General features: G+C 29.4%; 2 protein-coding genes across 4 annotated transcripts; one reads left to right on the plus strand and one right to left on the minus strand.

The window, feature by feature from the left end:
* Positions 1-3,994: 3,994 nt before the first annotated feature.
* On the minus strand, positions 3,995-14,153 carry LOC123292099 (protein transport protein Sec23A). 3 transcript variants are annotated; one of them, XM_044872631.1, is made up of 12 exons: positions 13,724-14,153; positions 13,410-13,665; positions 11,918-12,079; positions 11,643-11,863; positions 11,070-11,284; positions 10,860-11,002; positions 10,050-10,308; positions 8,612-8,917; positions 8,371-8,545; positions 6,890-7,111; positions 6,784-6,810; positions 3,995-4,146 (listed from the first exon to the last, which is right to left on the minus strand). In XM_044872631.1, the coding sequence occupies exons 1-12, from the start codon at positions 14,000-14,002 to the stop codon at positions 4,057-4,059; spliced, it is 2,355 nt and encodes a 784-aa protein (XP_044728566.1). In that variant the 5' UTR covers positions 14,003-14,153; the 3' UTR covers positions 3,995-4,056. The 3 variants fall into 3 exon arrangements, with proteins under 3 accessions (XP_044728566.1, XP_044728567.1, XP_044728565.1); XM_044872632.1 differs by lacking the exon at positions 6,784-6,810; XM_044872630.1 differs by lacking the exon at positions 6,784-6,810 and having other exon boundaries at positions 11,643-12,079.
* Positions 14,154-14,895: 742 nt separating this feature from the next.
* LOC123292385 (structural maintenance of chromosomes protein 2) lies at positions 14,896-24,810 on the plus strand. The gene is made up of 11 exons (XM_044873019.1): positions 14,896-15,063; positions 15,528-15,677; positions 16,051-16,212; positions 16,409-16,519; positions 17,461-17,931; positions 18,816-18,963; positions 19,042-19,217; positions 19,987-20,670; positions 21,468-21,654; positions 22,451-23,391; positions 23,811-24,810. The coding sequence occupies exons 1-11, from the start codon at positions 14,896-14,898 to the stop codon at positions 24,138-24,140; spliced, it is 3,528 nt and encodes a 1,175-aa protein (XP_044728954.1). The 3' UTR covers positions 24,141-24,810.
* The last annotated feature ends 2,242 nt before the right edge of the window (positions 24,811-27,052 follow it).

Raw genomic sequence — 27,052 nt, forward strand, 5'->3', positions numbered from 1 at the left:
TAATCATAAATATATCTCCCTCTTTAAAGTCATGTTCTCCTGTTATAAAATATTAAAAATATGTACAAAAATGGCTACTATCAAATATACATGTATATTTGATAGTAGTACATATCAAAAAAAAAAAAAAATGGATAAAATTTTTACTTTTAAAAAAATGAATTTTTCCTTTTATTTAAATTTTTCACTCTTTTTATACCATGTATATACCGTGTGTGTTTGAAGCATCTTGGGATAGAATTATGTCTGTAGTATGACTGAATACAGAATACATTCGTTTAGTAATGCATCTAAAAGAGTAAGACTACAGATACGATAAACACAATAGAGGAGAAGCAGCCCATATGAGCTAATGTAAAATCGTAGTATACGAGTTTCAGCGCCTCTACCGAGTCAGGCTTTCAAACTTAATAGTTAATAGTCACCCCCGCAAAGTAGTTAAACTTAATAGCCATACCCGCAAAGGCCTACAAACTTAATAGTTGATCGCCTCAGACTCCAGATGTCACTTATAATTATACTTCTGCTTCTTGTCTATCCTATAGTCTTTGGATAAACAGATACGATAGGACAAGCTGTTGTATGCCTGCAGAGAGTGGGAGATTTGTTGCATACAAATATTATTAATTGCTTTGATAACGTTCAATCATTACTAGTATGTGAATGCTTTTGGAAATACGTGTTTGTATTCTGTTTATTGGTATTCCTTTGGTATACATGTATTGGTAATCCAATGCATGTATATAATACCTCTCTTTTAGATGCATTACTTAATGAATGTATTCTGTATTCAGTCATACTACAGACATAATTCTATCCCTAGATGCTTCAAACACACACGGTATGAAATATACATAGTATATTAAGTTTAGTCCCAAGTTTGTAACGCTTAAAAATAATGATGTTAGTATAAAAATTTTGTCATAGATGTTCATAAAATCACCTAATTAGTCCATTTCCGGTTGTCCGTCCGTCCATCCGTCCGTCTGTGGACACGATAACTCAAAAACGAAAAAAGATATCGAGCTGAAATTTTTACAGCGTACTCAGGACGTAAAAAGTGAGGTCAAGTTCGTAAATGAGCATCATAGGTGAATTGGGTCTTGGGTCCGTAGGACCCATCTTGTAAACCGTTAGAGATAGAACAAAAGTTTAAATGTAAAATTTTTTTTCATAAACATCACTGTTTACTCGTGAGGGCGCCAATTAGGCGGAAATTTTATAATAGGTACTATACTTGATTATCAGTTATGTATGTGTCACATGTTAGTATGTGTAATGTGATAAATAAATCAACACTGACTATGCATGGTATTTCAACAATTAACTCAGTCAATTGTTTGTTTTCACTTGTATTATATATATTTGTACATATGTCACCTATAAAAAATTTGAATGAATAATAATAATGGTTATTTTATATAGTAAAAAATCAATTTTCGGGATAACGTTTTCAAATTAATATAAATAAATTTTAAATTTTGTTTTATTTTATTCTATCCCATTTTTCCTTTCAGAACAAAATTATTAATTAACTAATTAATTTTTTTTTAGTAAAGGTACAAACAAATTCTTATAAAATATAGGTGAGATAAAGAAGTTGGATTGTAAATACGTAATATTCTTTTTGGATTTTCATTTTATTTTTGTGTGGTATTTGGTTTGTAAAAAAAAAGTTGATGCAAAAAAATTTTTTTAAGATGAAATTAATTATATGGAATTATGTGCAAGTAATTCGTAAATAGTTTTTATGTATTTTGATTTCATTTAAATAAAGTTGAAAACTCAAACCCTGTTTTTATTTTATTTTTCCCCATCTCTCTGTAACTATACAATATTATTTCTGTTAAAAATAGGTGAGTATTTCGAACTTCACGATAGGTAAGTATTTCAAACTTCGTTTGCCATTTTTTTTTGTAATAATACTGCTCAAAATTTTCCGAAAATGAGTTTTACTTTTTGTTATAATTTAAGAAAGTCGAAAATATGAATATAATTATTTATTAAGCCGAATAACAGAGCCATAATGGTATAATGGTTAGCGTATCTGACTTCGAATAAATAGTCCCTTGGTTCGAAACTAGGTGAGGACATATATTAAAAAAAAGTTCATTAAATCTTTTAAGCAAAATCTGATTTTTATTTTCATTTTTTTTCAAATTTCCACCACAGCATGTTTGCCTAGTAAATGATGAAAAAATTAGTTTTTTTTCGTTCAAAAACTTCAATTTTTTTCACATTTCTACTAGGAGAACATCAAGGACGGACGGAATAAGTAGTACCTGATAGCAAGGTAATTGTTGTCACCTCGTAAGTCAGAAAGTTAGTGGTCTGCACACCCGTGTTTGGTGAGTGTGACCTCTAGTGGGCAGACCAATAACTTTCTGCCAAAATAAAATTTTAGACTTTCGGGGTGAAAACACTTACTCACCTTTCTCCTTATCAGGAACTACTAATTCCCACTTATGTTCTCCTAGTACAAATGTTGAAAAAATTGAAAATTTTTTCGAAATTAAATTATTTTTTGAATATAAAATTAAACTGACCAATTATTTATATTAGCTGACCAATTATCAGCGAATGCTTCCCGATCACGCATAGGTGGAGTTTTTTCAATCTTTAATAAAAAATTTTCTGACGCTGACCAATTAATGAGACCAACTGACCTTTTATGACCAATTTCTGACCTTTCAGATGGTATAATTGGTCAATCGAAATTCCGCACATGAGGTGCTAAGATCGCGGTGCTATAAAATTAAAAAATCGCTCGTTAAGACTAAAATTTGAAATTTTGTAATAGGAGAACATGTTATTTCGCAAAAAAAAAATTAATTGTGTTAGCCCCACTTACCTACTTATACCTAAAATCACTCTTCTGTCAGGGGGTGGGAATTAAAATTACATAAAATATACCTCGCTCTTTTACTTATTTATCGATTTTGGTTCTCATAACAATTATCTTAAAAAAAGGACATTATCTCGGCATAATTTTTTTAATTAAAAATTTATCGGGAGAATGTAGGATACGAACCGATGTACTCTGTAACCGGAGGAGACTAAGCTAGCCACTACTCCATATTCACACTTATGACATATTAAACTCATCAATAATGTTGACATATTATAATATAAATACATGGTAATATATATATGTATATATATATATATATGTATATATATATATATATATTACCTTTGATATTTTTTTTATATATATATTACCTTTTGATATATATATATATCAAACATGTTGGAACCGATGGGAAAATCAGTCATGCATTGTCATCCAAACTAAGCGTGCAAGATTTCAGCTCAATCGATAACTATTTCAAAATTGAGTTGCAATATTCCACCCGGAGAAACATACATTCATACATACATACATACCTACATTGCAATTTAAATAATAGCTTGTAATAATAAAATATCGGTTATAACGACCATGTAAAACTTCTTTTTTTAAATACTTTTTCAGTTTTAAAACACCATCGTACTACTTATTTTGAACCTTAAAAACTTTAATTTGAGTCTTATTAAATTTATTTTGGACATCATTAACTCAAATATCGGTTGCGGCGACCAATCGTCATTGAAATAGATCATCAATAACGAGCGACATGCACATACTTTTACTTTATTATAAAAATGTATTTATCGCTTATAACGACCATTGGTTATAAAGAACATGATCATTGACATTGTAGGAATCAAAATTTTTGACTATAAAATGAAAAAAAAAAGAATCTATTTTTTTTTCAATAATTATATTGGAAAATACTTTCAAAAATATACATTAACGCAATTTTACATTAAAATCACTTAAAAATAATAGCTAAAATTAAATAAAAATAATTAAATTTGTTTTTGTTTAATTAACCACTCGAATATAAAGGACCTATATTTTTTATTTTCGATAAATACAAAACATTCAACTAAAAACGAAAATATTTATATATATCATAAATATTTAAATGAATAATTTTATTTTGTTCAAGAGTTGTATTAATAATATATTGGCCAAAGAAAAACAATGAGAATTTTGATAAAACTTCCAGTTTACGATGTAGACGAAACAGCTAATTTTTTAAGATGATCCATAAATACTTGTAGTGATACGTCATCAGTTAATACAGGTGCACCACCGTCCTATAATTAAATAATGAAATTATTCATTGCAAATAAAGCAGATGTAACTTGAAAAGTTGGAGAAAGTTTCAGAAATGATTCTTTGATTCTTTCATTATATTTACTTTCTTGTACGAAGTACATGTATATACTTATGTAACATAATTCAAAAACCATTAGCAGTAGAAGGTAGAATGTAAATTTTTTGATTTTTCAGTAGTCACTTCTTGTAGGACATCTTTTCTTTTCTACTGATGAAATTACTAGTCTACAATCAAAAACGCTCTTTCACAAGTGATTAACAACAGGGAGGCTTCGTATGTGGCTTTGTTTTGCCCAAAAATTGTAATTTTTACTGCGTTGGATGGCGGAGACTGCTTTGTAACATATCGAACTAATTAACTTTTATATTTATTATTTAATTATCTCCTTCTTTGAATAAAAAAAAATTATCCTTTAAGTAATTTTAGCATAAAATAAAAGCTTAAAAAAGACAATAAGAAAGAAATTTAGAAATTAAATATTGATTTGCGTTAGGTGCACACAGGTGAAATAGAAACAGACTAAAATTTAACCTACGACAGGAAAAAAAATTATTTTTATTATATACCTTCATCTTTTACTCACTCAAACGAAATTAATTTTTCAAATAAAAAGTAGCTCTAAGAATCATTCCTCAAATTGTTCTCATCCTGAATAAAAGTTTCCCATAAAAAGCGTTGAATTTTTCGAAATGTTATTTCATATAGTACGCAAGATTTTAAGAAAATAAAATTAATGTTAATCAATTTTGGAATTATTTTCTTTAAAATTTTAATTTATTTAATATTGAAATTATTAGTTTCAACATCTCTTCTCTCAACTCTTCGTTACAATACGGACGGCGAGACACAATATTCTTAATCACTTGTAACAATTATGGCAATCTTTAATAGATGGAATTACATAATTAATAAAAGGAGAGTAGTTATAATCGAATTACAATTTTCAGACGAATTTTTACATAAAAGATGTTGTATTTTACAGTATCTAATAATAAAAAACATGCCACACTCCTTAAACATTGAATGGATTTTCGCTTGTACCGAGTTTTTTCCATTGATTACCGGATAATACAAAAAATTTTGCGCAACAAAGTGTTTGAAAATTGTAGTTTATTAGACAAGTTTAATGAATTGTTCTAGTTTTAGTCCGCGAAGACCAACCTCTTTACTTTGAACAATTATGATTCGACAGATTAACGGAAGCCTTATTTGTAACAAATGGCGGAGAATTTGGCTTCAATAAGTATACATCTACTATAAATGTCCCTTCTCTTTGATTAACATTAAAATTTTTTCTTTATTAGTATATTTTTATTTCAAATTTTGCTACGGCGAATAATGAAATGTTCGAAAAAACATTTTCATTATTAATAATGTTAATATCGAAAATAAATAATAAATTATAAGCATATAATATACATTGTTTGACTAAATACAATAGGTACTTCGTTTTTTATAACTTAGATAGAACTAGATAGAATTTATGAAATGCAGTTGAAAAATTACGTGTTTGATATTTATAATCAATAAAGACTTGTGAATTATATCACAATCGAATAAGCGAAAATTAACTTTGAAAACCATATATTCCGCCTCTTCATAATTTTTCGGAAAGCAAGTTACAAACCACGATTTAAACAAATCATGGATCAGCGTGATGCGTCAGCGTGAATATATATATTATTCATTGATTAGTGGAAATAGAATGATAAAAAAAGTGTAAATATGGTTTCGTAGGTTCTATCTAAATTGTATTTTTTGTTAATGGTTTTATAGTAGATTTGCTGAAGATAATTTTAATAAAAAAAACTATAAAATAAATTTATTATAATCAATAGGTACAAAATATGCCGATTTGAGAAATGCATGTGGTATGAATCCAGCACACAAAGTAGGTCACCCATCAATGTGTTCCTAAACATAATTATAAGTTGATCATACTTAATTATACAAACAAATAATGGATCATCTAAAAGTAAAAAAAACATGTTTTTTTAAAAAGTTTTCCCAAACATTGTTTAATCCAATATTACGCCATCTTATTTAAAAGTAATTTTAGTATAGATAAGTATGAGTAAGAAAAAAATAACTTCATCTTATATGATTTAATGGAAAATAGATATGTTTGTATCAACATGTAGCATCAATGCAGTTAGGAACAACATTTTATAATGTTGGTTAGATAAATATGTTTGCACAAACCATAAAATACTTATAGTTCAACAATCCCAAAAAACATTTAAACTTCAATACTAAAATTTGAAAGGTTTGATGTTTTATTTGTCTGACAAATAACAAATAGGAGTCAACATGAACCCAATTCATTTTCAAGAAAAAATTGTATAATATGTGTGAAAAGACAAACATATCATTACACATTGATCGTGACAAGTAAAGTACATTTTAAATTTAAATGTGCAATTTATTTGTACAAATATGTTTAAAAGCCTTTTAAAATATTTTAAGCCACTTAAATTATGAAAAAAATTATTCCCCAAGTTCAAATCGAAAAGTAAAATTTTGTATACAAATAAATTTAAAGCCGCCGACACCAAAGCTATATAAAAAAGGACCCATTTAGAAAAAATAAATAAAATAAAATTTGTATATATACCGAGGGACTTTGGAAACTTGGCACCGCCTGTGATTGTAAATAACAATGATTAAAAAAAATCACATATTTTCGTTAAAAAAATTTTGAAATTAAATATTTTACTTACCCCACCGTAGGCATACATATTGTTATGCGTCTGTGATGGATTCACTTTGGATAATAAAAATCTGGCTTGTGAGCCACCGTGTTCTGTATCAATGTATCGTGGCATTGGAAATCTTGTGCTCAATATTTCGTGGGCATCATCTATTGGAGCTTGTAATAGTTGCTTAAAGTTTTCATATTCAGGCATATCCTGATATTTTAAGGCTCTCCATTGTGCAATTGTCTAAAAAACCCAAAAAGTTTGATTAGCTATTTCTAGGAGAAATAATAGATACTTAAATGTTAATCTTAAAGCGTATGAATTATGAAATAATTTTCTCGCGCAAAAGGTCGTAATATAATTATATTATTACCGAAATAAGAGTATATCTTTCAGTTCGTACCCAATTGAAATTTTGAAGAAAAAAAAAATTTTCTTTTTTTTTTGACAAAAATGGAAAGATCATGTACAAGTTTTTTAGCAAAACTGTTTTTATTTTTTCATAATAATTTTCAAGTTTTAGGCAGTTTTAAAAGAACTTTTCAAAAGAGAAACGAAAACGCACGACAGAAAAAATGTTCGTAAAAGATTGTGTAACGTCATAATGTTAATTAATAATTGTATACAGTGTATACTATTCAATTAACACTATTACGTCACGCCGATGTATTACGAACATTTTTTTTGGCGGACGTTTTTTTAAATCTGTCTGTAACTTTAAAATTATCATGAAAAAATATAAACAGTATTGTTATAAAAGTTATATATGATATTTCCATTTTTGTAAAAAAAAATTTGGTCCAAAATCCCAATTAGAAGGCGTAGTCAAGGTACGCCTCTTTCATGGACAGCGTTCTTCAGCAGCTACTACACACTAAGTCAATAAGCAGACAGCTTTGTCAGCCCCCTTTACTCACACCGATTTTTTAAACCTACTAAATACTGAAAAAATTTGCAAATGTTCTCTCTGCAAGTGTAGTTTGCAGTGCAGACTGTCAACAAATGAGTTACGAGTTACATACACTATAAGAGTAATTAAAATTAGCAATCGAAATATCTTATATATTTAAACGAGCAATTCTTATATATATATATATATATATATATATATATATATATATATCAACGATCTTGGAAATGGCTCCAACGATTTTCATGAAAATGAGTATGTACGGTTTTTTTGGGGCGATAAGTCGATCTAGCTAGGTTTCATTTATCAGAAATGTCGTTTTATCCATCTTTTCATGAAAAATTTAAACATACAATGTAAAATAGGACTGTGCCTGACATCTATTGGTGTATAACGTAGTTAATGAAATACAATGCAAATTATAACATAACAAAAAGGAGGCGTTTGAGTAGTCTGTTATGACTCTTGCTGACATCTATTGGCGAATAACCGAGCAAAGCTCGGTCATCCAGATATTGTTATATAATACAAAAATTTGTCTAGGAAAGGGCAAAATCTAAATTTAATTCCGTAAATACTACTTCAACTGTACCTCTCCGTGATAAATTAAAATTTGGAAAAATGTATCCATTAATAATATTCTATCTGGTTGAATTGATGATGTATCCAACAGAACAGGTTCTGGTGGTCCACTAAAACTATAACTGTACAATATTGGTTGAATCATGATTAATGATTGCGTTAAATCTTCTCTCATTAACATGTGTCTAAAATAAAATACAAAAATTGTTAAATTTATAATAATAATTCTGCCAAAGATGTTTAAGACAAACCTATAAAATGACGTTTCATCTGGTGAATTATTAAAAACTTGTAAAAATTGTGAGCGACGTAAATGATACATAAATTGTGGATATAATGTGAAATTTTCAGCTAAACGAAAACTGTTTGGATCATCTTTATTATACTCTCCAAATTTCTGACATAAACGTATTAATGTCCGATCTAACCATCGTAATGTATCAGGACCATCATCACTTTCTGCTCGATAAACGACCATACGTGCCATTAAAACTGCTGCTGCTTCTTGATCAAAACCAGCACTTACATGTTGTAAATTACTTGAAGCATCAGCCCAACTAGAATAATAATTTTTATAATTTTTTTTTTAATTAATCTATATCAATAAAGAGCATTTTATTTAAAATGATGGAACTTTAACTTAAAAAACAAACAATTGACCGAATTAATTGTTGAAATACCATGTAAAGACAGTTTTGAGTATGGAATCGTTTGTTTTTTTACCTCATGAAAGTAAAGAAAGATAGCCACTCTTAGATAGCCACACATTCATACATGTCACACACACACATAACCTGATATTCCCATATAATACATACTATATAATTTGCGCCCTGGCGGGTTAACAGTGATTTTTACGAAAAAGTAATGGGAAGATGACTCCTACGGACCCAAGACCCAATTGACCAATGTTGCTCATTTACGAATTCGATCTCACTTTTTACGTCCTGAGCATGCTAGAAAAATTTTAGCTTGATATCTTTTTTTGTTTTTGAGTTATCGTGCCCACAAACGAACAGACAGAAAACCGGAAATGGATTAATTAAGTGATTTTATGAACACCTATAGCAAATTTTTGTTTGTAGCATCAATATTTTTATGTGTTACAAACTTGGGGCTAACTTAGCATACCTTGATATTTATGGTATAACAACTTTTGAGAGATATAACTGTTTTTTTAAGAGAATATTTGTTTGATATATGATACGAATCAAATGTAACCCTTAAATTTGATGGACGGTGATATAATATCGGAAAAATCACCATTACCAAAATGTATGTTTAGCTTGAGCTTCTTACCGGGTACCATATGATTTTTATTAGCTCATATCGTAAATTTGAATCGACATTTTATCGTTTGGTAAGAAATTTAAATCAATCAGTTTTGATTGAGTGCCCTTAAAAGTAAGCACAAAGCATTCCACCGATGGTTTCGAACCAAATCTGCAGATTACAATTATTGGCTGATATCAAATATCAAACAAATTGTCATAAATGCTTTTGGTTGCTATTATTAATTTTTCTATTCTTATTTTGCTTATACAAAGGGAAGGAAATATTTCAATAACAAAATAATACAGTTGAGATTTCAACGGATATATCTATTTTAAGCATCCCTGAATACGGAAGCGACGTCTCCGATAAAAATTAGTTGAGAGTCTATTAGTTAGAATATTTTCACAAACTTACTTCCTAGCTACAGTAGTGACACGAATACGTTTTTGACCACTGCTGTGTTGATATTGTGTTATAAATTGTACACAGCCACGACCTCCTTGTGGAACCGGTTGTCCATGCGCTCCAACTGCTTCTAAAAATATGGCCACTGTAGAACTTGGATCTAACCCGCAGAATTTCCATTGTGATGTTCCGCCTAATCCGATGACTGAATCCGAAACAGCTGGTGATTTTGTATTCAATGATACACATGATCCAATAGCTCCACTAACTAAATTAATAATTAATGAAAAAAAAAGATTAATTTTCAAAATTGACTATGGGTAATCATTTGCAACGAAAACTCTATGAAAATATTTTACCTTCAAATTTTCGATCTAATGATGGAGAATACAAGGTTGTTCAGTAAGATGTTTCTATCTTTATTAAACACACGGAGTCAGTAGGTTAAACAAAGATAGAGAACATCTTACGAAAACCCTGTATATTTTGCAATTGCTAGCTGCATTTACAAAAAACCAAGTATTTACTATTCTGCAATTTAATGCCATTTTCAACATAAATTGAGATCAAACGCTGATACTGATCAGTAAGAAAATAACAATTGATTCGATATACATGGCAAATTATGTTTTAGTTATTCATTAAAACCAACAAACCTTCTATACTCTTTCTTTATTTATTAGAAACACTCTATTATCTAAATAAGGGGGGCTTTCGGGCATGTTTGAGATATAGAAAATAAGATCAAGGTAGGGTAAAATAAGTTAAGATTTTTTTGACAAATGAACGTAATTTAAATAAAAACTAAATTTTATTTACTTTTTAATTCCCGAGAACATTTAACTTCCAATATTCCATTAAACGCCATTTTTAAGTCATTTCGTTGATCACGCAGAAATACACGTTGGAATGTTTGCTTAAAAAGTGATGAATTAAAAGAATCTCCCATTACCATATGACCCCTAAAACAAACAAAAGAAGTCAAATTGAAAATTACGTTATAACAAAACAGAATATTTTTCTACTCACCCAGTGGAATTACAACACTGTTTCATTTCCATCAACCCGGTTTGATCCAAAGCACACGAATAAATATCGACCGCGTGTCCATTTGTAGCGGCACGCAAAGCTAACGCATCGTAATGTTTAATGCCTTTTTTCATATATTTTGCATTATCCTTATGAATATCGTGGTGACTACGAATTGGTTGTTTCAAATCATCGTTAACAACTTGACCAGGTCCCTGTAACAAATTTTATTAGTAAAGAACACTACAAATTTGGACTCCACCCTTTTCACAGTTTTGTTCACAAGAGAAAGATTCTGTACATAAGATTGACGGATAAGTGAAATTTTGTTTTAGATAGGGCTTTAAAAATAGAATAAAAGACATTCTTTTATTCTATTTTCTATTCTATTCAAGGTTTTTACATGGGCAACTATTAAGTCAGACATTAACAATTATGTAAAACTTGAATTTATAGGATTACTACGACTTTTGATTACTCATCAAGTACTATTAGAATCTAATATTTCAGAAAGTTTGGCCCGGAAGCAATTTTCCATAAAGAAAGTGTAGTCATTGCATTTTAAATACATACTTGGGAACAAGGTCCACCAAGGAACATCATAACTCTAGCTCCTGTATTTGGATATGTACACTCTAATAAACCGATAGCAATGGACAATGCAACTCCAGTTGAACGTAAGTAACGCTTTCCTTGACCAACAGGCCATGGGTCACGTTGTAATTCACCAATCAAATCAGTTAATGCCATATCACATGTAGATAATGGTTGAATAAAACGACCACCTGGCGCAGCTATAAAAAACCTTTCATTAGAAAATTTCTTGATTTCAATAAATTTTAATTTACCTGGAGCAGCAGGTCGGCCAGGTATTTGTTGCCCAGGAATTTGTTGAGTTCCAGGTGCTGCTGGAACCGCATACTTTCCAATACCAAGCATTTCTTGAATTTGTTTTGCTTGTAAATCTTTTGTACCACGAAACACAAATGATTTACTACATCCATCGCATCCTGTTGTGAATACATTGAAGTTAAAAAAAGATTTTATCTTGTCATAAAAGGTTGGAATATGTTCAGAAGTTTGTTCTATTTTCACTGTAAAATATTCACTTCATCCTAATTATTGAATTAATATTGAAATTAACTCACAACTAGTCTACGTAAAAAATGCATTCTAATAGGAAAATGTAACATAATGTCGACATTAATTATAAAAAAAAAAAAAAAACAAAAACAAAAAAACTGTAATATACAGAATGGGGCATGAAAACTATTTGATTTCGAATAATTATTATCATTACGATATGCATAACTTCATGTTACCAAATTTGAATATGAGCACAGGTTTGCGGGTACTATTTCCTAACATTCCACCAATTGGGGTGGAATCACACCATCTATTGAAAAAAATAAATAAAAAATTTGTTTTATTTATTCCCTAAAATCGTTATGTTTTAATACCCCATTTTCTACATTTTAATAGAATCATGCTTGCTAAACTGAAGTGTCGAAGGACGTTTTCGGCAACATTAAAGAAAATATTTTGTAAAATTACAAGGCCAATTTAAATTTTACTTAGACTTGAATTGCAATTTGCCAAAAATAATAATATTTCAGCTTCAGTCGGGTTCCAACCGAAGGTGGCTTTTTTGGTCGAAGTCGAAGATTATATTGTTGTATAAAGTTTAGTAATATTAAAGTGACCACAAAGTTTAGTAATATTAAAGTGACCACGATATTGTGATTAACATTATGAATGAATATCGATTTCAAGGCCTTGACAAGAATCAAGAAAAATTATTTACCAGTATAAATTAATAACTACATCTGCAATTCACAATGATTCTTTTTTCGATTGATTTTGTTTGCATTACCAATTACACACAGTATTAAATTGTTTTATTAAGTTAATGAATGTTAACTAAAATGGGTATTGAATAACGATTTCAAGACTACGTCAAGCATCAAAAAGTTCAATTAAATGAAATATATAGATATTGAAGATTACTTAAAAATTAAAAATTTTTTTAAACCGTACAATTTACTTCAGTTATCTTAAAAGCTCATCAATAGTATTTAAATAAACTATGCCATAATAAACTTTAATTTGCCTTTTTTCTCTTAGCTTGTTTTAAACGGAAATAATTCTCTTAGGTAATTTTTACCACTACAATAAGCAGTACAAATTAAAAATGTTACCTGCATCACTTAATTAACAAGGCCCATGTTTTTTGGGTAAACACTTATGAATACGTTATTGAATGGATTGTTATTTTATTCTGAATCTAATGAACATAATGCTAATTGAAATAAAACAAACTTCTTTCCATATTTAATTTACCTAATTCATGAACTTGCACCATTTTTCCAAAAGTAATTAATCCCACAAGAGCTGTTGGAGGTATTAAACTCAGAGACATTTGTAAAGAATCTTTTAAAGCACCCAACTCTTCTTCATCCATACAAGTATCCACACAAAATAAAAATATTGGAGGTAAACATTGAGCTCTGGTTATTGTATATTCGATAGTCGAGAAAGATGGAATTAATTCGGCAGGCTGATGTTGTTCCGAAATAGCTGCATATTGAGGAGGAAACTAAAACAAGATACACTATAAAATCAATTTCAAAGCAATGATTATTACGAATATTTACCGGATTTCGTTGGAAACAAAAGTTGCAAACCCATAATTTAGCTCTGTAGTCAACTTGACATAAGGGATTTAGAATAGCTCGACAATTGTTGCGTGTACATAATACAGGATCGTATTGAATTGGAGGTAGGTCTGGTCTTTCCTTTAAGGGCTGATACAGGCAACTTAAGGGTACCACAAGTCGAGTTGCATCAATTCGACTAGAAGGCCAAACGTTCCAAGCAAAACGAATTCCATCTCGATCTTCATTTTGTTGAATAAATTCTTCGTATGTAGCCATTTTTTATATTTATATAAACACTTTTTTAACAAAATATGGTTTTAAATTATAATTACACTTTAATAAAGCATTTTACTACAAGTTCACAAAATATTTCATTCGTGGATGCTAATTGTTGGACTTGGACGTCAAACCCGGCCACGTCAGTTTTGATTTTTCAACATTTTTCAAGGAATTGCGCCGATATGCATATAATACGAACGTCAGTCATATGAGTTAACATTATTATTAAGGGTGTGTTTCGTAATATTCACCAGTATACTGGCCAGTGCTCATGACGTCAGAAATCGACGCCATATTGTACTGGTAAAACGGGCATGATAATGTACATACGTTCACCGAGTGTTTGTGCAAGAAATTTATTTATTTATTATTCATTTAGAAGGAATAATGGCGTCTTAAAAAGACTTACTCGTAATTGATGAATACAATAAGAATATATATATACGCACTGGCCAGTATATTTCGGAACGATTCACCAGCATGGTGTCAGTCCCAGTTCAGTGCGTTTCCCAACGACCTCTATCCGCTGACTAGGGTAGGATTCGTAATTGGACTTTTACTTGAAATCACAGACAGAATTGAAGTGTTTATTAAATTTACTTGCAAATCAGCAGTTACTGATCTAAGCGTTATGCTGTCCGTCACGATTTGTTATCATTTCTTTGCGTTTGTCATGGATTATATTTATCAACAGACCTATTGTCGTAATAATTATATACGTCAATCGTAGATGCAATTCCTAAACTTTATTCTAATTCAAAAAAGTTATTTTCCCTCAATAATTGTTTACCATTAACCGCCAATGTATTAATTTTATTTAAAGTTATAAAAATTATGAATTATATATAAAATTTATTACTGAGTTGTGCATTTTTATTACAAAATTGAAAATGTACATCAAAAATATTGTTTTAGATGGTTTTAAATCGTATCGTACACGAACAGAGGTTCCAAATTTCGATCCAGAATTTAATGCAATTACTGGGTTAAATGGTTCTGGTAAATCAAATATATTGGATTCGATATGCTTTGTCTTAGGAATAACAAATTTATCACAGGTATGCTGTCTTCATTGGAATATGCTATCTTCATTAGAATGATTAAATTTGGATTTTTTCTCCCCAATTTCCTTGATCAATTCTTATATTATATAAATAAGTATTTCGAATACCATTTAGTCATCATCAGTATGAACTAGCTAATCGTAATTACTGTTACAATTAGCAACGAGTCACATACACTATTTACAAGAGTAATTAATACAGAGAACAAATCGAAATTTAATTCGATATATCCTAGAGTTCTCATGTATTATCTTTGATAATACTTATATAACAGAGTACTTTACCAAATTTTGGCACACTTTCTCTTCACTTATAATGAAAATAAGTATTTTAAATAGTAACGAATCTGTACAGAGCAATTCAATAACAAACAGAGCATCTCAATTTATCGTTGATATTTTAATGAACGATACGTAGATTTCAAGTTCAGCAAAAAAGTAATTTGTTTTATATTTTAGGTGCGAGCTACACAGTTACAGGATTTAGTTTTTAAAAATGGACAAGCTGGTATTACAAAAGCAACAGTTACTATTACATTCGATAACTCAAATCCTGCTCAATGCCCACCTGGCTATGAACAATTTAAAGAAATTGTGATTACAAGACAAGTAAGTTCCTTTTACGAACCTCCCGATCTTTATATACCCTGTATATATAACGCTTAGAAATATTGAGGATACGAACAAAATTTTGGTATAGATGTTCATAATATTAATTAGTTTATTTTCGTTCGTCTGCCTGTCTGTCTATCCGTCCGTCAACAAAATAACTCAAAAACAAAAAGATATCAAGCTGAAATTTGTATAGCGTGTTGTAATTGAGCTTGTTAATTGCGTATTTAAAGAGAAGCAATTTTCATTTTCGAAGCCTACTTAATTTTTGATACATTTGCAAAAACGAATACGCCACTCCAATGAGAATATATTAAAGACGACAGAAGCCGCAAACATATCTTAATTATAAATGTATTCATTTTTCTAGGTGATAATTGGAGGTAAAAACAGATATCTGATAAACGGATCAAACGTTCAAAATAAACGTGTACAAGACTTATTTTGTGCTGTTCAATTAAATGTAAACAATCCAAACTTTTTAATTATGCAAGGACGAATTACTAAAGTATTAAATATGAAACCACCAGAGGTAAAAATTGAAATCTATTTTGAGTAATCCAATCAGATGCTGCTTTACCACTTCATATTTAAATTATAATTTCTTTGTGGATCCCCACATAATTACTGATTAAGCATCCAAAAAACTATTTCTATAGATCATTTAAAATAAAAAGAACTCGATTTTATGTTGATAATATTCTAAAAATATGCTTTCATTAATAAAGATTTTAGCCATGATCGAAGAAGCAGCTGGTACTCATATGTACGAAGTGAAGAAACAAGAAGCCGAACGTATTATAGAGAAAAAAGACATGAAATTAGCGAATATTGTTGATGTAAGTATTAACTATTATTATTATTCTTGGTTTGTAGCTCTGAAATTTGGGATGCTAATCTAAATATAAAAACGGAATAAAAAACGTAGAGTTTTGTGCTTAGCCAAATATTGGGACACTTTTTTCGATCTATTGATATGCAAAAATTAAGAACTTTGATGCTTTGCCGCTGAATTAATATCCACGTAATATGGAATACAAATTTGATAATTCACATTATCATTTGAATCAAAATAAGTCTCTTCCCTGAATAAAATTTTCTCAAAATTACTCTTACTTATTTCCTCATTATTATTTCGACGGTCGGCGGGCCGAAAATTTTCAAGGGCCTAAGACTACAGCTTTTATAGCCATATAGTTAATCTTGGTCGTAACGTTAGCATGAAATTAGAGAATCATTAATTAACTTAATGTTTCCAGAAGTTTTTACTGTTTTTGCACTGATATGAAAAAAAAAACAGCCTAATATGTTTGGCCTAGCCTGACTGCACACGAGAATATAGATATTAATTGGGATTTCTTCAATAGTGCTAGGTATTAATTGGCTTTTCTGCAATAGTGTACAATTCGGATTAAAGTTTAAATAGCGGATGGACGATAATGAAAAAACGAATGTTCTCAAAATACCTATCAACGTCATTCATATGTCGTTGCTTTTTCTTGGATATAGAGGAAACAATATTAAGACATATATAACAAGCAAAATTTCTCTCCTTTTTCGACATCGTTTTCACTCTCGAAATAGTTGCATTATTTTAAGCTGTGCTATCTTTGCTATCTTATCATTTCTCAAAATAATCAATAGTAATTCCTGTTGATCAATAATTTTCCCAAATTTCTTGCTTGAGCTAATTTTATAGAGATATAAATACTATGTTTGTGTTGTATAATTCCTAAAATTATTCCATTTTGAAGCAATAATTTAATACAATTTTGAATAGGTTTTGGAACAAGATATTGGACCAAAATTAACGAAATTAAAAGCTGAACGTCAACAATATTTGGAGTACCAACGTATTGAGCGTGAAGTGGAGCATATGAATCGTCTATTTATCATCGCTAATTTGCGAGCATTACGCCAAAACAGTACTATAGCAGAGAATAATTTAAAAATTGTTCGTGATAATGTTTCTTCGAAACAACAGATTATACAAAAAAATAAAACACGCATAACTGAACTTGAAAATGAAGTGAAACAAATTAATGAACATATTGATAAACAGTCGGGTGGAAAATTATCAAAGCTTGATGAAGATTTACAAGAGAAACGGAATGTGGAAATTGAGGCTGATACACAACTTAAACAGTTGAAAGAAGCATTTACCAGTGAACAGAAAAAATTGAAACAATTAGAAAAGGATTTTAATGCTGATAAGAAAACATTGGCGACTAAAGAAGCAGAATTTGAACAGGTACGACCAGATTATTTTTTATATTATCGAGCTTTATGCGGTGAAAATCCATTTTAAATAAAAGATAAATTTAAACAGAAGTTTATATAGCGACCATGCCATATCTTCAGTAGCTCTCGTAAGGCTAAGACAAATCGATTGACGTCAGAATTTTCAAAATCGGTCGACGCGTTTGAACTTTAGTGTTCCATGTAGGAACACACATATATAGACTTTGCGTTGCTCAGTAGGGTAAAAATGTAAATTAATGTTAAAATTGGTAACAAATCTGTGTTGTAAACAAGTAATAGCCTTGATAATGTAAAAAATATATGACAAAAACAACCAAATAGTACATAAATTTCAATAAATATTAAAATAAAACAACAAAATAATTTAGATTAAAACTTAAAATTGATAAGAAAATAACACTTCAATGAGGTCGTTTTATGTACTGAAACACTGTCACTTGTTGTATACATTTAAAAGTTTTAAAATCTTTTTTCACAGATTAAAATGAAATAAATTTAGATAAAATATAAATAAATATATGTATAAATTAGAACCATAAAATAAACCTCTATTACTTATTGTCATGTGTTTGTAGTAAAGATAAAGGACTAGAAGCATGCGCCTTATTACGGTTTTACACTGCCGAAATTATTGGATGCCGAAACCCTCCTTTTTTTTTTTAGTTTTCATTCTACCCCAAAAGTTACCATAAAACGGCCTTTTTTCTTCTTAAATGGTCGGGCCAATAAGCTACGGAAGACTTTCGAGCTCGATGAAGTTTCGGTTACAAATTTCCAAAGTGTATTTTTCTGATACTTCCAAGTTAGTAACTTTTGGAGCCCACCGTGTAAATTCGAAACTATTTTTTATAAAATATTATTTCATTTTTTTAGTTCGATGAAGTTTTTAGAAAATTAAAAGAAAAAGATGCTAATGATGCTGCTGCGTTGAAAGATGCTGAAAAACGTTTGGAAGCTGCGAGTACCGGAAAAATAATTGGCAGTGATGGTGAAATTGCAACAAGTCAATCTCAATTAATTGGTATGTTCTAATTTGTTAAGATTAATCTGGTAAAAGAAAACCTAATTGTTATAATATTTCATTTAAATTCGTAAATAGCTTTTCAACAAGAAGAAACGGAAATTCAAACAAGCATACAACAAACGGAAATAGAATTAAAACACGCAGTGGAGAGATTAAAAGCTTTAAAGCAACAATTTGATGGGGAAGTACATGATTTAGATCAAGATCAAGAATTATTGACTCAGCTTGAAAATGATGTTCAACTGACACAAGTATGCATTTTCTGCTAAAAAAATCCCCTCCCTAGAATCGTAAAGCCGGATCCTAAAAATACAAAAAAAAAAAAACTAAAGCAAAAAGCTTTCCGTGTAGAAACTTTTAAAATTTTGTAGAAATGACCCTGCAATATTACCACATTGTATCACTTGATTTTCATATCATCACTTTATATTTATATTACTTATTTATGAATTTATTTTTCTCGATAATAGCATTTTCCCTTCACTTACAACTGAACAAAAACAACTGATATATAGTTTATATCTGTAAGACCGCGGTATCGGTGATTTTGCAAGCAGTGTTCGCACAATTATGATAAAAACTTTATAATGGAAGTCTTACAATACAAAAACACATATCTTACAACATTTCAATTACGTTTCACTTGGTTTATGTGAATAATACAAAAAATTGATTAGAACATCTTGTTGTAGAGAATTACGTTCTTTTTGGCTATAATATTTAATTATTTTTTATGTTGTTGGAGATATTTTGAAACTCCCTCCACTGCACTATAACAATGTTGCCTAAGTGACATCACTTTTTCAAAATTATCTTAAGAAAGTTACTTGGTTAAAGTAATTAGTTACCGAGTAACCTTAACATTTACAGGTAAACAAATGCTCAACTGATAATGTATAATTGAAGATTTATGCAATTCATATCCTAACTAGTAATAATAAAAAGAGTCCTACTTTTATCTCGTAAAAGCCTATAGCCAGTAACAATTTAAAAATTATGATAAAAGTTTGAATTTTTCAGAACGCATTAAAAAAACTAAATTTTAATGAAGAAAAAGTTGAAGATTTAAAAGAAAGACGTCACAACCTTATATTGACTATCAACGAGCTAAAGAAAACCACACAGCAGTTTGAAGGCTCTTTTCCACGTGCTGCATTTCATTACTCAGATCCTGAGCCGAATTTTGATCGGCGAAGTGTGTTGGGTGTCGCTTGTAAATTAATCAGTGTAAAAAATGATAAATTTTGTACAGCCTTAGAAATAGCAGCTGGATCTAAATTATACGATGTTGTTGTCGATACTGAACGGACTGGCAAGTTACTGCTTCAACGTGGTCAGCTACAAAGTCGTCGAACAATTATACCGATGAATAAAATTAACGCAAAATCATTTGATGCGAATAAACTACGGATAGCACAACAAATAGCCGGTTCGGACAATGTATTCACTCCAATATCGCTTATTGATTTTGATAGTAAATTGCAAAATGTTATGCAATATATATTTGGGCAAACATTAATCGTTGCGTCGAATGAAATTGGTGCGAAATTAGCGTACGATAAACGTATTAACGTTAAATGTGTCTCAGTTGATGGTGATAGCTTTGATCCAAGTGGTATTGTTTCTGGAGGTGCTGTGGGTGCAGCAGGCCAATTATTAACTCTTATCAAGAAATTGAGTAAATCAATGAAAGAAACTAATACGGTAAGTTTACATTTGTAACTTTTCATGCGTAATCCGCTGGGGATACAATTGCTTTTGGCCCAAACAAATTGGGTAGACCGTAGGACACCACGGTTTTTAAAAAAAATGATAAATACATACTTGAAACTTTGTGAGTGGCTTCCGTTTGATAAGTTTACCAAACTTTCCTCTACAATTTTTTTTCGAAAAGGCGGCGTTTTCAAATGAGCATGATGACGTCATATTTGAGTTACCATTCTGAAAAAACGCAACAGGGAACTTGTTGGATACTATGGCACTTGACAACATTAATAAATATTAAAGAATAAAATATTTCGTCCGACAAAAGTACTGCACCGATGAGCTTGTATACCACCTCGAGCATTCCGTACTTAAGTTTTTTTGGCTTTTGAATGGCTTACTTTCGTGGAGTGTTTAATAATTATTAATATTATCGAATAGTGTCCGACAAATTCCCTGCTGCGTTTTTCCAAAACGATAACTCGAATATGCCGCATATCATGTTCATTTGAAAACGCAGCCTTTTCGAAATAACCGTAGAGGAAAGTTTGGTAGATTCGTCAAAAGGAAGCCATTCATAAAGTTTCCAGTATGCATTTAACATTTAAAAATATCCGTGATGTCCCAGTGTCTAGGGGGAAAGCGAGTTAAAACAATTAAAGTGTAAAAAATTCACTGTTTTAAATTCTTTCCAAATAAACTAAGACTAATAAACTTTACAGAAACTCATAAATTTATGTGTCTTTTCTTTTTCTGTCTTATATCGCAGTGAGCATTTAATGAAAAATTCTTTTTAGATGCAAAATGAATTAGACCAAGTTGAACAACAGCTTCGACAAATGGCGAACGTTGCTGAACAACATCGAGTTATGAAAGAAAAATTTGATTTTGCTAATCATAAATTGAATTTGATAAACGATCGTATTACCCAAAGTGATCATTATCGGAAACAAGCAGAAATTGACGAATTGCAAGCGGCTGTTGGTAAGTTTAAAAAAAAATCAAGCATTTGATTTCAGCGTTCCAATAAAATAATAAACAGGGCGGTATTCTTAAATATTTAATAAAGTAAATAAACTTTGAGAAAGCGACGGTTCTCCAAGCGAATATTTTACATATGTCGAGCTGTAACTAGAAATGGCTTTAAGTAAAATTTTCTGAAACTATGGATTTTGATTTTTCTTGATGCATAGTGATTTATTTTTTCTGGTGTCACAAAGTTTGCCTCGCCCGTGACACAGGAAAAAAGTCTCTTTTCATATCTAATTAGTAGATTTTTTCTTTTGTCCGCTATTAATTATTATTTTAATAGATAAAATAATTATTGATTTAACGATAAAGAGCTCGTACAATTTGTTTACTTCAAATAGAATTTAAAAAAAAAAAACTTTTTGACAAAATTTACCACCCGTGACAATACACCTTCAGCTGTTTTCCCGAAAACTGTTTTTTTTACAGAAAAATATCAACAGACTTTTTTGTTTGCTTTTACCGAAAAAACAAGGCAAATTTTTTTCATAAAGCCAAAAGTAGTATTTTATTTAGATAGAATCTTCTACACATCCCAGTCTACATGCATTTAATAAATTAATTTTTTCAAGTTGCCAATTACATAATTGTTATTCTGGTTTTTTTCACGTCGCCTCTTATGTTTAAAAGAATGCTTTAACTTCGTTTTTTTAAACAAATGAATCCTTAATGCTTCTAACAAACTGATTGTTTCAAGAACGGATGCGATGTCGCTTTATTATTATTATTAATATCAAATTATTATTTATAGATCAAATGAAAACTCGGCTGAAAGAATCCAAAAACAGTTATGATCAATGTAAAAAGAAAATAACTAATTTAATGAAAGAAATTGAGAATGCAGAAAAAAATCGTGAAAAAATCTTGAAAGACCTCCAAAAACAAGTACAAGACTTAAAGAAACAAGCAGATCGATCAAAAAAAGAATGGGAAAACAATGAAGGTGCTTATGAGGCGTTAAAATTAGAAATTGAGGAAATGAAAAAATCTATTGAAAATACTTTCAAAGAAATTGAGAGCACTAATAAAACAATTGAATCGTCTAACGAGAACTTAAGCGAAGTGACTGAGAGAGTAAAAGAAGCGAAACGGGTCGTTGCTGAAGCCGTTGCTCTAGTGAAATTTGAGCGTGATGAAATTGCAAAGAAAACAAAAGAAATACAAAAAATAAATGGAACAAAAAAACAATTAGTTGAGAAAAATGCAGAAATCCAACTTGAAATCCAACAATTAGAGTTAGAATTAGAAAAATTAGAAAAAGATAACGAGTCGTGCCAAGCAGAAGAAAAACGTTTAATCGATAAACACGAATGGGTGGTTTCGGATACTCGTTATACCCAAGAAGTTGAATCACTCACCGATCGTCAACGAAATGAACTAGGAAATCAAGTGAAACAACTAAGAGATAGATATGCTGCTCTAGGACGTACAGTTAATGCGCGAGCTTTACAATTATTGGAAACTGAGGAAGAATTATTCCAGAAACTAGTGAAACGTAAAAAAATCCTTGAGGATGATAAAAAACAAATATTTATCGTAATCCGAACATTAGATGAGAAAAAAGAGAAAGCGATTGTTAAGGCATGGGAAGAAGTAAATAAAAATTTTGGAAGTATTTTTTCAACATTATTGCCCGGCACTGATGCGAAATTAAAACCAAGTAATCCAAAAAATATTCTAGAGGGTTTGGAGGTAAATATTATATTTAAAAAAATCAGTAAAATAAAAAAATTGTGTCCAAATGTCCATAATTTATTAGATAACTTAAAATCAACTCGAATATTAATACAGAAAGGGGCAACTTTCGTTTCGAACATCAAAAGAAAAAAATTCATTTCCCTAACCAAATAAAATTTTTCCTCTTTATAATATTATTGTAAATTAAATAGGATCAAAGAGGAAATAATGTCTGTCTTATAATATCTACCGACTCGAAACTGTTTATCGTAGAATTTCTATTGAAATTCTAAAGCAAAGATTTGGATGAAGATATTTATGCAATGTGAATTGAGTTTAGCACCTTGATTTACTTACTATTTTAATTTGTACGCAATTTTTTCATAGGATTGGTATTTATAATTGGTATAATAATATTTGATAACTTGTTACAGGTGAAAGTCAGTTTTGGAGGCGTTTGGAAAGAAAGTTTGGTAGAATTAAGTGGTGGCCAACGTTCGTTAATCGCATTATCCTTAATATTATCTATGTTAAAATTTAAACCAGCACCATTATATATTTTGGATGAAGTTGATGCAGCTTTAGATTTATCCCATACTCAAAATATTGGTAACATGTTACGAACACATTTTCGAAATTCTCAATTTATTGTGGTCTCTTTGAAGGATGGTATGTTTAATAATGCAAATGTCTTGTTTCGAACACAATTTGTAGAAGGTGTTTCAACGGTAAATCGAACAGAATGTCGTAGATCAAAAAAATGATTATAAATTGAATATTTTCCATTATTATATAAGAAAAATTGTAAATTTTCCACTGTTATATATGAAAAATTGTAAATTTCCATAATTATACAGAGTGTCCGTTACTCGATGGCCATAGTTTAAGCGGGTATTCTTAATTACTTTAATTAACAATGTCTTTATACATTAAATTTAATAGTACACATAACTCCTTAACTATTGGGTTTTTAACAAAACATAAACATAATTAAATTATGGCTAACAAGTGTTGAGACACACTGTATAAACCGGGTGACTAGTTTTTAACGCTGCACGCCCGGTTTTTTCTTAATCATTTTTAATCTAGTTTATATTAAGCGAAAAAATTTATTTTTTTAATGCATAATCTTAGGAGAATACAGCATCAATCTTTCGATTTTCAAATGGACCACTATATATTTTTTTCAGAATTTAAAAGTACTTAAGCTCCTGTTAACAAAAAATTGTTTTTTCAAAATAACTTATTATTTTTGAAAGTTATGACACTTAAATGTGAAAAAAAAATATTAAAATTAACACTTTTGAATGTAAAAATTTTACCGTATTTTATTAAAGGATTTGTTGAAATTGTGCTCCTTCCACGCTTAAACAAGCCTTAAGTCTGGACTCTCTTGCTCGATTTATAGTAGGAAAGAAATTTCCAGGGAAGGTAGTAGAAGATCTAGAACTACGAATAACTCAAGCTTATCTAGATCTTGATGAGGCTGCCATTGAAAAACATAAGGGATTTAGAATTTTTCTTGTTTATAGGAGGTTAAGTAATTATAAAATCTGCAGCTACTATATTAAAAATGATGCTCAAAGTTGTGGACAATACATTAACTTTGGATTTTTATAATTTTATTAAAAATTCAAATAAAATGTTGATAATAGATGAATTATTTTATGTTTATTAGTGACTTAATGGTGATCGAAATTTACAGCCTCAAATACTAAAATTTGATACATGGACACGGGATTGACATTTGTAACAAATAAGGAAGGATTTTAGATAATTTATTTCTTTTTTTTATTTATATATGTAACTTAACAAATAAATACTTTTATTCAGCAATATTAGCATTATTAATACTAAAATTAATTGAATAATATGTCCGAAAAGTTGTAAAGGCATAGAATAGAGTTGTCCAACATATTTTCTCAAAATTTTGTATCCTGAGAAAAAGAGGGAATGAATCGTTAAAAACTTGTCACTGTATTAAATGAGTTATCCTTGAACAGGTCATAAGAATCCCACCCCTTAGATATTATTTATTTTTGTATTAAATAAAGTTTTTACTAAATTTTTAATGAAATAAATATTTTCAAAAATTTATTTGTATTTTTTATTTTAATTCCGCTAATATCAATACCAGGTGCATTACACCTGTAAATGGAAACCAAAATAATAATCAAGAATATAAGCAAATATGCGTGTAAAGAATTAATTTCTAAAATAGCTTTATCATTCACAAATGCACTTTATTCGCATTTTATTTAACAGTCATTTTTTAATAATATAACACAACATTATTATTTGCTTTAGATTTTGAAGTACTATTTTAATTTGCGCAACTTTCTGTAAAATTTTCTCTTAAATTTTTACTATTTTAGTTCCCTGAAGGTGCCTTACTCCAGGTTGCTCTACACGATTATATATGTTAGGGCCATCTATTAGTTTGAATAATAATTGACCTATTTCGATAGTTGTTGGGGAAACAATATTTTATATATTTTTAAATAAATAAACAATATATCTTTCAAATTTTGCATGTCGTTAAAATTCGTTAAGTTTCTTTGCGTGTATTCTCAATTGATTGCGTTTATTAACTTTTTTTTGACCATTTGTGTAGTGACTATTTAAGTGTTTAGGCCGTTTTATTGTGCCCCAGTTTATTAACTAATTAGTGTAATTGAGTTTTGGTCGTTTTAGGTGTGTTTATATTATTTTCTGATTTTTTTATGGTATGTACTAAGTTTATTTTAGTATTTAGGTCTTATAAATCGTGTTGATTACCTGCAGGTCGTGTTTATTTGTGATTATTATTGACTTTTAACGAACTAAAATGGTTAGAAATTGCATTTAACTTACATCAAACTAGTAAAAAATTTTAAATATGTTAATATTAAAATAAATGCTAATTTGTTATAGAAGTTTGCAATGCTTAGAAATATTGATGCTACAAACAAAATTTTGGTATAGGTGTTCATGAAACTAAGTATTTAGTTCATTTCATTTGTCCGTCCGTCCGTCACCGCGATAGTTCAAAAACTAAGGGATATCGTGTTGAAATTAAAAAAAGGAGAGTTCCTTCTATAATATATATGTATACAGTGTTGCCATCTCGTTAGGCATTTATAATATATGAATTAAGAAAAGGCCAGAGTTTTCATGGACTCTCTTATGTATAAAACAAAGAGGAAATTTACTGTTAAATTAACTGTTTATTTAGTTTTAAGTTTGAAAGGTTAAATTCACCCGTTGCGTTTTAAAACGGGTTAATTAGTCGAATGGTTCACTAGCTCTCTTACTATATCGAATTAGTATTAGGTGAAAGGATTTGAAAAGGTTTAAAATAAATAAATATTTAAAAAAATTGAATAAATTAAATTAATATTTTATATATTGTTCTGTAAAGGCACTATATATTTCTAGTTACATAATTTACATTTTTTTTTAAATTGTATAATAATAATTTTTTTCATATTAATTAGTAAGGATTTAGATATACATTTACATTTTGAATTTGTGTACAATATTTTATATATATATATATTTATATAATGTTTAATTAATTAAAAGTTCCTGAGTATTTCATAATTCATTAAAAAATTTTTTTTGAAAGCAATTTTCTGTTATTATACAATCTAACTTGCACTGGCAAAAATAATTGTGCAGTTATGTGTGATGCTTT

Source organism: Chrysoperla carnea, chromosome 2 (genome assembly GCF_905475395.1).
Source record: "Chrysoperla carnea chromosome 2, inChrCarn1.1, whole genome shotgun sequence".
NCBI lineage: Eukaryota > Metazoa > Arthropoda > Insecta > Neuroptera > Chrysopidae > Chrysoperla > Chrysoperla carnea.

Coding starts and splice junctions, on each gene's coding strand:
- LOC123292099 (XM_044872630.1), bottom strand. CDS start 14,002: ATGGCTACATACGAAGAATTTATTCAACAAAATGAAGATCGAGATGGA. Junction 12,080..13,409: donor GGTGCAAGTTCATGAATTAG/GTAAATTAAATA, acceptor TATTCACAACAG/GATGCGATGGATGTAGTAAA. Junction 11,003..11,069: donor CAGTGTTGTAATTCCACTGG/GTGAGTAGAAAA, acceptor TGTTTGTTTTAG/GGGTCATATGGTAATGGGAG.
- LOC123292385 (XM_044873019.1), top strand. CDS start 14,896: ATGTACATCAAAAATATTGTTTTAGATGGTTTTAAATCGTATCGTACA. Junction 17,932..18,815: donor AAGAAGCAGAATTTGAACAG/GTACGACCAGAT, acceptor TCATTTTTTTAG/TTCGATGAAGTTTTTAGAAA. Junction 21,655..22,450: donor CGAATTGCAAGCGGCTGTTG/GTAAGTTTAAAA, acceptor TATTATTTATAG/ATCAAATGAAAACTCGGCTG.